This window comes from Centropristis striata, chromosome 21 (assembly GCF_030273125.1).
Source record: "Centropristis striata isolate RG_2023a ecotype Rhode Island chromosome 21, C.striata_1.0, whole genome shotgun sequence".
Taxonomy (NCBI): domain Eukaryota; kingdom Metazoa; phylum Chordata; class Actinopteri; order Perciformes; family Serranidae; genus Centropristis; species Centropristis striata.
This window is the reverse complement of record NC_081537.1, coordinates 33,292,073-33,304,315: the sequence shown is the minus strand read 5'-3', so window position 1 is coordinate 33,304,315 and position 12,243 is coordinate 33,292,073. Positions and strand designations below refer to the sequence as shown.

General features: G+C 38.5%; 1 protein-coding gene across 2 annotated transcripts in view; it reads right to left on the bottom strand.

Moving 5' to 3' along the window:
- LOC131959110 (RNA binding protein fox-1 homolog 3-like) overlaps positions 1–12,243 on the bottom strand; it is an 846,381-nt gene that overhangs the window by 284,864 nt on the left and 549,274 nt on the right. For both annotated transcript variants that reach the window (XM_059324220.1, XM_059324219.1), the window contains exon 5: positions 11,505–11,626. In XM_059324220.1, coding sequence (XP_059180203.1) covers positions 11,505–11,626 — 122 coding nt within the window. The remainder of the gene's footprint in view (positions 1–11,504; positions 11,627–12,243) is intronic.

Sequence of the window (12,243 nt, the reverse complement as noted above, 5' to 3'; positions counted from 1 at the left end):
TATTGAAGAACATTTTTTCTTGCATACCTCCAGGGCAAATGGAGGAGTATCAAAAAAACACAGAAAAATGTAGTAAACTCTTAATGAATAGACGTAAATGGAGGCCAAGGTTAATAACAGAAAACTATATGAAAACATAATTTTTTGCCAAAATTTTGCAATTTACAACACTTTAGCCAGTGCCGCCTTGCATTAACTCAAAACCTAGACAGCAGGAAGTCACTTGCAAGGAAACATTTGATTTCATCACCTTTTTTTTGTTTGCCTTTGCTGGATTACGGTGATGTGCTATTTATAACTGACTGTGTTTAAAGCAGTACAACACTGTATATTTTTGTGTTTCGCATTTTAGATAGATAGATAGATAGATAGATAGATAGATAGATAGATAGATAGATAGATAGATAGATAGATAGATAGATAGATAGATAGATAGATAGATAGATAGATAGATAGATAGATAGATAGATAGATAGATATACTTTATTTATCCCAAGCTGGGAAATTACAGTGTAGCAGCAGCATTACACACAGACACAATAACAACACAATTAAGTAAAAAGAACAACCTAGGCATACTTCAAGCAATAAAATATAAAAATACAATAAAATATAAAGTGTCTAAAGAAGGAGTAGAATAGAATTCCAGTGCAGAATAAATATGAATATACAATATAAAAATAAAAATGTTGGTGCTATGAAACAAACAAGGTGCAATGAACAGTGTGCATAAACTACTGGCTTCTGTAAATCTTTTACACTATTGTACTCTGTAGTTGCTGCTAAATGGCTTTCTCTGTATGTCTGCAGATTTTTTCATTGGTTGGCTTTCATATATAAATCTGTCCTTGGCTGGTTCCTTCTTATCAATGTACATATGTACAAACCAAAATCAATATGACCTGTGCTCTCACAACATCCAACAGATGGTGCCCCCCGGGGTTAAAGCAGAACAAGGGGAAAAAAAGTGTTTAAATATGCTACCACACACACACACACACACACACGTTCATATTTATATGGATTTTCATGGTAGATGTCCAGTAGTTGCATACACTTTAACATGAGGAGCTGGAGGAGAGCAGATTCCTTTAAGCAAAGGGATCTGAGCAGCTCCTCTGGAGGCTTTGCTGCAGCCTTGTGTTACATCTGCATAGTTAAACTGGTGGACTAGATGACCAGCAGCTCCAGCAGTGAATCAGAAAGGCTGCTGTAAGTCTTCTGAACGCCACTCGGCCACTCTGTAAACCTTTCACGTACCTTCCGCCTGCTAATGGAAGGGAGGAAATGTGGAGAAATGTAACCATGCTTCCTATGGAGACATGAGGCTAATAGTAAGTGAGATAACATGTATGTTTGATAATGAAGCTGGTGGCAAGGGAGAGCATGATGAGATTATGTTCTATACACAATGACTTTCATTGGGACGCCAAAAGAACTGTCCTTGGTAAATATTACAAGGTAAATACATTGATCTATCCTCAGTCATTCACTGAAAATGATTTGCAGTGTGTTGACTTTATCCAGAATAAAATACTTGCTTTTATCTATTCTTCCCACGGCATTCACCTAAGTTTTCACGTAACTTAGTTGTCGTTGTTTTTTTTTTACGTAATTTACTTTTTACGTAACTTATGTTTTTATGCAACTTAAGTTACGTAAAAACATAAGTTACGTAAAAACACAAGTTGCATAAAAACATAAGTTACGTAAAAACATAAGTTGCATAAAAACATAAGTTACGTAAAAACATATATTTTTATGTAACTTCCATTTTCACGTAACTTATGTTTTTTTTGACGTAACTTATGTTTTTTTAACGTAACTTAGGTTTTAACGTAACTTAGGTTTTAACGTAACTTAGTTTTTTTACGTGACTTAGGTTTTAAAACGTAACTTAGGTTTTTTACGTGACTTAGGTTTTAAAACGTAACTTAGGTTTTTTACGTGACTTAGGTTTTAACGTAACTTAGGTTTTTTACGTAACTTAGGTTTTAACTTAACTTAGGTTTGAACGTTACTTACATTTTTTTAACGTAACTTAGGTTTTTTATGTAACTTCCATTTTCACGTAACTTATGTTTTTTTAACGTAACTTATGTTTTTTTTTAAGTAACTTAGGTTTTAACGTAACTTAGGTTTTAACGTTACTTACATTTTTTTTATGTAACTTAGGTTTTTTATGTAACTTACGTGGCTCATGTCACACCCGTCACTACTTCAAGATTTGATTGGATCTGTAACCTAAATTGAACCATACATGTATGTATAACAAAGTGTGTGCTATTTTTTTAATGCACCATGGTACACTCATATATGTCGTTATGGGTGGTATTGACAAATGGTCTATTCGGTCATTTGGGTTGGAGATCTTGTTCATTTTAACACTTAATTCTGTCACATAATAATTAGTCATCTTAATACCTAAAATGGGGAAAAACACCAAATTATCAATGTGTTTCGCACAACTTTCTGACTGCCCTACCCTATTCATGGGCTCTACTGAAGAAACCTCTTTAGAAACTGCTCACAAATATACAGTTTCATTTCAACAGTGTGACTCACTGTGTTTTTAAGTATTTGGACAAGAATTGAGCTATATAGCAAAAAGGAAAAGGAATAAGATATGTATATCAGTCTTTAAATACACACACAATACTTGTTAGTAGGAAACATGTAAGGGTTAATGTCGGACGAGGTCTTCCCTATCAGGAATTAATGACGGGAAGGCCAGAACCAGAATGGTTGCCTCTGCAGACTCCATTAATTCCTGATTATGGACACCTCAAAGGGTATTAATTTGCTTATACCATGGTCACTTGCCAAAGGGAAAATAAAGAGCATTCATTTATATTTCAATGCAGTTTTCAATCAAAAAGTAAAAGCTGTAGTGAGGTTTTGATGCCATGGGCTAAATCACGTGTACTACCACTTAATGATTGGTCGCCTACATTCACAGTGCATGTTTTAATTACTTTTTTGCAGTTATTTATCATTTGTGATGTTAAAATTATTAGTAGTTACTATAAGTCATCAGTATTAGTATTTAGTAGAAACAGTCCTTCAAAATTGTACTGAATTGTACTATTCTAATATTTGAGTAATGTTAGCTTACACTTCCATTCCACCACATTTCAGAGAAAAACACTTTTCACTCAACACATTTCTCTGACACCTTTAGTTACTTCACCCATTGCCTCTGCTGCATTCACTCAAGGTACAGAATTAAAACAATGCTGTCTTATTTTGTGACAAAAATTTACTCAAAGCACATAATTACTTGAGGCTAAAGAAAAAAAGCCTTACGTTAGCTAACGATACATAATTAGCATTTGCTTGGTTCATCCATTACTGTGCCAGAAAATTTTCGAACATAATATCTCCCCTGTCCATCTGTTGTTGTTGCTGTGTTTTGGCATGAGAATTGTCAAAAGCAGCGTGAGAGCACGGGACTGAAGTGAAAGCGCAAGAAGGGTGACGAGCGGGAATGTTGGAAACCAGTTTAGCTCAGCTATGATCAAGAAAGGGGAGCGTGTCTATGTTCCCTGGGTCCTATGTTCCCCGGTCTGTTACTTTTTCCACCATTTCTGCCAAATTCCATGGCAAATAGGCCTGTGTAGGCCTACGGGCTGTTTGACGCGTATATGCAAATAGGCCTAGACGAAGAAAGATTAGGTCAGGGGCGGCAAACCTGCAGGTCTGGAGCTGCATGCTACGGTGGCCCTGAAGTGCAAAACACACCAGCAATTCACACAACACGCCAGCAATTCACACAGCACACCAGCATTTCACCACAGCACGCCAGCAATTCATCACAGCACACCAGCAATTCATCAAACCGGAAAGGGTAGGTACATATTGGACACTGATCCTCCTCCTGATTGGTTCCTGCCGTCATTCACTTCTCCATAGTAAAACCAGTGCTGTGATGAAATGCTGGCGTGCTGTGTGAATTGCTGGCGTGCTGTGTGAATTGCTGGCGTGCTGTGTGAATTGCTGGTGTGTTGTGTGAGTTGCTGGCGTTTTGCACTTCAGGGCCACCGTAGCATGCGGCTCTTTGGCTGCTCTGTTAATTATGTCACTTTATCTTGGAGCAAGGGATCCTTTCAATGAATGTTAGTTCAATCAGTGATGATAAAACTTGGATCACAAACTCGTAATTTAATTTATAAGCACACCCAGAGAGAGCAGGCTCCACCATGTTTCCTTTCGCTTCCAACGTGTGATAGTTGAGGTGCGTCGCGACACTCAACAAATAAATGTTAAAGACGGGTATTTAGCATTTAGCAGACGCTTTTTCCCAACGCAAAATGGACTTGCAGCGGGGGATTGAACCCCGGTCTCACGGATGTCAGTCGGGGACGTTAACCACTGCTCCAACTCACCCAAATAAATAGATTTATTGACCTTTATGTAACCAATGCCAACCAGCATGGGCTAGCTGGGGACAGTCAGTAAATCCTCACACCCCTAGCATTAAGATCGCTTCTAACCGCTGAGTTGGAAACCTAGGCTTTTTGCTCAGTAGTTAGAGTTTGTTGGTGTGTTGTAGTTGATGGGTTGGCAGGTTTTAGACTTGTGAAGCCCTACGGTCCCACATTTCTAAGGATTTACCGTAAAGATTGATAGATTGCAGGGAGCATAGGACCCTTTTCCAGAAAAAGGGTCCTATGCTATGTGCTATTATGCTATGTCCTATGTCCTATGGACACTTTTGGGGAAAAACGGGAAACATAACAAGAAACAACAAGAAAGCTAGCGCTGCGCTAGCAAGATTCAAATATTCATAGCTATCCAACCATGTTATTGTCCCCAAATCAATATCAAGATTTGGATTTTCACAAACAAATGGTACCTTGTGCTCTGTCAGCTGTAGCCTGTAGTAACAAGTTGAACAGTGAATGGGATGTAGGGGAAAGTTCAGGGCAGTGTACTTCTCGTAGCTTGTGTGTTTCAGTTGCCATCATGTTGTGTTTAGAGGATGAGGCACTGAAGGACGACACTCAGGGGTGAACTCACAAAGAATGTTGTGCGATCGGTAATGGCACCATGAATTGCGCATTATTTGCAACGACTATCTGCCCCGCCTTTAGGACTGATTCACAAAAGATATTGCTCTAATGATACTGCAGTGCAAACATGCCCATAAAGTTCTGGAGCCGAATGCAATTTTCTCCCTTTTTGTGCATGATTGCAATTATCCAAGTGGCAGACTTGAGCTCTTGAGGCTAATGTGTCAGTTGTGAGGGGTGAAGGCCTGAAAATACTCCCAAGCGGATGCGTACTAGGCCTGGGCTTGTGTTGTGTTTTTGAACAGACCAGTCCCGGCTCATTTAACCACAGCAGTAACAATCAGTGTGTCCTCAGAGATAAGAGAGCTGCTCTGCGTATTTACGCACACAAGGCACACCATTGATTATCTAATCTACAGAGTCAGACCAGCACATCAGCACATCAGAAAGGTAACACACACAGTCTAGTTTTACACAGTGAGCATCAGCATCAGCTGTGAATATCATGAAACTCAGACAGAGCCAAAAGTCTATTTATATACCTTCTTTACCTTCTTTTCATTCATGTATTTTCAAAAATGACATGTATGGGGAGCTGGGAAGAGAATGAAATAATTGCAATAAAATGTAAACGAAGGCTTTTATTGTGTTGCTTTGGTTATATACCAACCAGCCCATTTAAAGAGAACAGTGAACAGGCAGTTCAACTGGAAGTCCATTGTCAGGAATTATTGGACACCCTGCAGCCAATCAGAGTTGAGTTTTCGCCAAGACCAAAAATCATTGTTGGTTTAGCTCTTTTTATGGGTTTGAATGATAAAAATAAATATGGAATATCACCAGACTGAAAGCTTAAGGCGTTCAAACTGGTGACATTTCACATCAGTGGGCAAATTGTTTGAAAGAAAAAAAAAATACTAGGAACTGCAAGACATGCATCATGGGTCAAAGTCAGATACATACACCAAGAGATATGCATACATAGTGTTTGTACTGCAGAAAAAACACATTTTAACTTATATAACTTTAAGTTAAATTTAAAGGGTGCACAACAATCTCCGTTTATCTCCTGGTCCGTCCCAATTCATTTTCACTTAGCTCAATTAACATTAGTAACTTGTCCTTAAATACAGGGACAAGTCAGTGCAATACAGCATACCTACACAATAATACAAGGGTTATACAGCAACTTGGAGACAGGATGTGGATTTTACATAATATACTGTTTATTGGGCTTTCATTTTTGAATGTGGTTCTCCAGCGATTAGGCACTTTACTCCTGCAAAGTTTGTGAGGCCCAGGATGAATATAAAAGATAAATCAATAAAATAAATAATAAAAATTGTAGTCAAATTTGAAGCACAAGAGGCTGAGAGACTGGATCCTACATGTCCCTGATTGCAGCTCCCAGCGTGCCCATGTCCCCAGTGTGTGACGCAGACTTTCTGTTGTAAATTGTCTCCAAGCCCCTGAACACATCATCAAGGTGATTTTCTGACACTTGTATATGATCCTCTGTGTATCTGAGAGCTATACCAAGTGATGGAAAAAGTATTTTACATGAGTAAAAGTTGCATTGCTACAGTGTAGAGATACTGCTTATCCAAACCTGGATTTGCCAATCCCAGCTGACACTGAGAGGTCGCCAGGCAACCATTCACACTAGCTTTGACATCTATGGGGAATCTAGATTCACCAATTAAACGTAACCTAACCTCAATGTGGGAGGAAGCCGGAGGACCTGGAGAGAACCCACGGTAACATAGTCTAGATGGAATTGTCCAAAAAGTGAAAGTGAGGAGCATTTATGGGTACAAGTCAGGAACCGGCCTACTTTACTTATGCTTTACTTAAAAAAAAATGGTTCCCAAGCGAAACTTTGAGTTTTTGACCTTCTCATTTGTATATCAAATGTCCATCAAATTGCCCATCTTGCTCAGTCGTTGGACCATTTCCCCTTAGTTTTTTTGTAAGTAGACAATCAAGATGAGGAAATTAAGTTTCTGGATCTAAAGTCTAGAGTCAGAGCAAGGATATAGTGGAGGCTCAGTGTCTTTTTTATGTATATATATATATGCAAAATACCAACTGGAACATTTAAAAGGGATATTGATTGAATATTTATGTCGGCCTTAAAAAATGACACAAATAATGCTTAATCTCACCTTAAAAGTTGGTATTTTGCATATATATATATAAAGACACTAGAGTCAGAGCAAGGATATAGTGGAGGCTCAGACTATAGATCTAGAAACTTATTTTAATACTTAATTTCCTCATCTTGATTGCCTACTTGGGGATAAAACTTGGGGAAAATGGTCCAACGACTGAGCAAGATGGGCAATTTGGCCGCCATTTTGATATGCAAATGAGAAGGTCAAAAACTCAAAATTTCGCTTGGGAACCATTTTTTTTGGGATTCAGCACCCTTGAAATAAGTAAAGTAGGCCAGTTCCTGACTTGTACCCATAAATGCTCCTCACTTCTTATAGAAGGCCTTTATTCTGAAATCCATCTGGACTAACGCGGGTAGAACATACAAACTCCACACAGAAGAGCTGAAACAGGATTCAAACCTGTGACCCTCATGCTGTAGTTTTATTCACTAAGTGTACTGTGGGGTGAAGAACTTAATTTTCTTCATACAGAATGGAGAAACCTCTGCAAAACCTCCCTGTTTGCAAGAGCCCACGGGTCAATGTATGAAATGGCTTTCCAGGGAGTCATTGTTGGGATCTCAAGAAACATGTGAAAACATTCTATCATATATTTCAGTTCACACAGAGTTTAATCAGGGACAACAAACATAGATTGGTCTTATGGAAAACATAACAAGATAACATTTCCGACCAATGCTTAGTTGAGATGGTGACAGTCTTAATGGACACTCCACCAACTAATAGGTGACATCACAGTGACTACATCAACTATTTATACACTATGAACAATATGAGGGATTTTACTTGGTTTTAAGAGCTGCAGTGTTCATTCATGGACACACTGAAACCTACACTGCACATTTAATACTACTTGACAGCTTAATTGTTAATATTTCTCCTCTGCACCTTTGTTCTCTGAGCACACTCACCACCACTCTATGCACACAGAAGGCACTGAACTATTACTTAAAGACGTATGATACGATATTTAACAGCTTCCCTAAATTTTTCAAATGAGGCTTTCATATCTGTGTCATCTATATTTTGCGTTTTTTGGGTCGTGAGAGACGAATGGTAAGAAATCTAACCCTGAAACTGCACGTTATGGCAGATCTGGCGTTCCCCCCAAAATTCTGAGGAAATGGTTTTAACTCAGCAAGGACTATTCTTGGACCCAGGGAACAAATAATACGACAATTGATGGTTTAATGCAAAAGTAAATTGTGAAAATGAGTTAGACTAACCAAAGTAAGCCTGGCTTGGAAAAATGACTTGATGGAACAGGCCCCAGGCTCCTCTTTGGCTGGCAGTATTCATCCCGGTCGAAATGATAACTGGCAGGGATCAGGCCCTGAACTGAAAGGTTTGCAGAGTCCCCTACTAATAAAATAGGTTGTGTAATTCAGAACATTGAATTTTATCACTAGATATCAGATATCTGTCTCTTCAGACATCAGGCATATCAGTTGAATCCATTGAGCAACACAGAATGTTGTATGTTATTCTTTGTTTTTTTTACCATATCGACATTAAACTCATCATCACTATCACCATAACCATCATTATAATCAATAACAGCAGAAAAACAAACAAGTTTGTCATTAAAAAAGCTGATTCCAGCACATTATGACTCTTCAGAGACACCAGCTGTTATCTTTGCTTTCTGTGTTATTTGTGTGTGTCTGTGTGTGTGGGTGTGTGTGTGTGTGTGTGTGTGCGTGTTTGTGTATGCATGCATGTCATACAGCATCACTGAAAACAAAACAAAATAAATATAGTACAATTCCCAGTATAGGGCGCCACAGGAAAATACGTCAGTAAATCACCCCACTTGTGAATTTTGAAGTTTTTCCGTGTCCTGAAAAAGGCTAAATAAGTGGCTAAATTAGACCACAGTGGTTGTCGGGGACATTTAACGACATCACACCGGACACGAACAGGAACTCTCTCACTAGTCGCCTTACAGCCTCGAGTTGTGTTTTTTTTTAGTGCCCTTACAAACTCTTGCAGATGGAGATTATCATAATGTGTTTGGCTAGCTCGTCAAAACGTCTGGTTAGCTTGTCGGGGACCGTTTGAAGCTAATAGTAGTAGTAGGTGTAGTTCGCTAAAACACATCAGTCGGCTTCTAACACAATAAATGGACGGCTATGGCTCAATTGGTAGAGCAACCACCCACTGATCGGAAGGTTGGTGGTTCAATCCTTGACCATGGAAGCCTATATGTCGCAGTATCCTTGAGCAAGATACTGAACCCCAAATAGATAGATAGATAGATAGATAGATAGATAGACTTGGGAAAGCTCGGAAATTACAGTGTAGCAGCAGCAATAACAACACAATTAAAAAAAAAGAACAACCTAGACATACTTCAAGCAATAAAATATAAAATACAATAAAAAATCAAGTGTCTAAAGAAGGAGTATATATTAAGGAGTAGAATTCCAGTGCAGAATAAATATGAATATGCAGTATAAAAATGTTGGTGAGAATGAATTCCCAATGGTGGCAGGTGGCACCGTTTAGGGTAGCCTCTGCCACCAGTATGAATGTGTGGGTGAACGGGTGAATGAGCGCAGTCTGTAGTGTAAAGCGCTATATAAGCAAACCAAAAGTGGTGTTCATTTGTGAAGATTATTCTGCTGAACAAAACGTGTAAGCATCAGAAACGTGTTTGCCACAGAGCTCATTTTTTGCAATGATTCAAAATCCAATGCAAAAATCCCATTGACGAATTCTCAGTAGACCCCATGGTGATGCTACTTCTGGCTTCCAAAAATACATAATTTCTTTTGCTCTCTATACCATCTGAAAATCACACTCTCCAGGATATGACAGTACAACTGGTTTCCAATTCCCAAACAGTGATAAATAATCTGAATTCATAACATCTACAAAAAAAGCAAAGGCACCAGTTATTTCCATGGACAAAAATCAGCTGTATGCATCACAGGCAATAAGCAACACACATCCGGGTGTGTGTATGTCTCACAGGCTCATGGCTGAGTGATCAAACTGAGCCAGCAAATATCCTCTGCTGTATCCTGACGGGGAGACAACATCGATATCTATCAAATATAACATTTATCAGCAGTTCAATAAAACAGAGCCATGCAATCAGCAAGTGACATGAAAGAGATTACAGCCTAATTCAAAGTTAATTGAAATACCACTAATATTGCATTAGTTTGTGTTAATGCTAGAACATAATCCATTATTTATAGGCCTGGTCCTTTAGTAGAAACAACAAATGTCAAGGCAGACACACAGTCTTCAGTGTGTATGCTTATTTTATTTTTTTTAAATCTCCAGCCAGAACCCTGACGTGCACCATTAAACTGTTCAACACAATCAGACAGTTCAAACCAACAGAAACCAAAGCCTGTACCGCTTTAGCTGTAAACCAATTAAAACTTTATCAACCATTAACAATACAGCAACATCTTGAGCGACCACGTGACCAATAGGGGTAGCTGAGCTAGCACTACAGCCAGCATGGTTATCTGCTCGGATATTATAATTTAATGCTGTGTCAATACTAAATTGAGGTGAAAGAATAAAGTAATGCGGCAGGTTGATTAACAAGCTTTACTGTGTTTCTCGCCTGGTAGTGGTCCCGAGGGAGTAGGACTTAACAATAATGGGGAAATTAGCAACAAAACAAGCCAAAGTCAACAATATTCCATTGAAATTATATGATGATGTTAATTCAATTCCACCAGTCTTTAGATTTAAGGTTATGCTGACAACAAGACGGACTTATTTGATTGTTCTGCATCATTCATCAAACATCTTGAATTATTCCAACACTGCAATGCATGAACCAGCCAACAACAGGACACCTTTACAATGCTTTTAAAGGCACTACATCTACACTGAACTAAAGGATAAACACAACACTTCTGTTTTTGCTCCCATTGTTCATGAGCTGAACTCAAAGATCTAAAACGTTTTCTATATACTAAAAATAACCATTTCTCTCAAATATTGTTCACAAATCTGTCTAAATCTGTGATAGTGAGGACTTCTAATAATAATAACCCATCCCACCTCACAGGTGTGACATATTAAGATGCTGATTAGACAGCATGATTATTACACAGGTGTGCCTTAGGCTGGCTACAATAAAAGGCTACTCTAAAATGTTCAGATTTAGATTTTAGATCTTTGATTCAGCTCATGAAAAATGGGAGCAAAATTAAAAGTGTTGCGTTTATATTTTTGTTCAGTGTAATTGTGTGTGAGTGAGTCAGAGAGAAGACAAAAGGTGAATCACAGGAAGTAAGTAAGCCATCAGCTAGAATAAAAAAGCAAAAAGAAGTGAGGAACTGACCAGTCTGGTGACGAGGGGAACCCCGAAGTGCCAGAAGTGCTCGTTGAGCAGTCCGCTGTACACCACGTTACCAAACAGAGCAATGGTTCCTGGTTTGCACAGACCACTTCCTGGCTTGGTTTCTGCAACAACAAAAAACACAAGTCATTGTTTACTACTGTCAAAATAATCACGTTTTTTACTGAAAATGATAAGACACGAAATAGTTTCACTTCTGTGTGGAGTTTGCATGTTCTCCCAGTGTCAGCGTGGGTTCTCACCGGGTTCTCCAGCTTCCTCCCACAGTCCAAACTTTAAATTGCCCGTAGGAGTGAATGAGAGTGTGATTGTCTGTCTCTATGTGTCAGCCCTGTGATAGTCTAATAAGCGGTTAAGGATAATGAATGATTGAATGAATGATATAGTTGTATCAAGTTATAGAGAGAATGTTTAATTAAATATGTGTACACAATGTTGTACAAAAACTTTACTCAATTCCTTCCCTCCTTCCCAGGCCCGATTGTGTCAGATAAATCCATGTGACATTGTTTAGCCTGCAGTGAAGCCTGCAGTTGATGTCAGAGTTGCTGTTACAGGTTATAAAAGAATACTGAAAGAATAAAAAAAACATAAAGCTGACTGAAATATGTCTCTTTGTCTCTCTTCTCTTCCAACAGTTTGGTGGATTCAAAGAAAAGTTGACAAGATAATAGGTCTTTATGAGACTTACTAAGACCATATGTATATATTTCACATACTG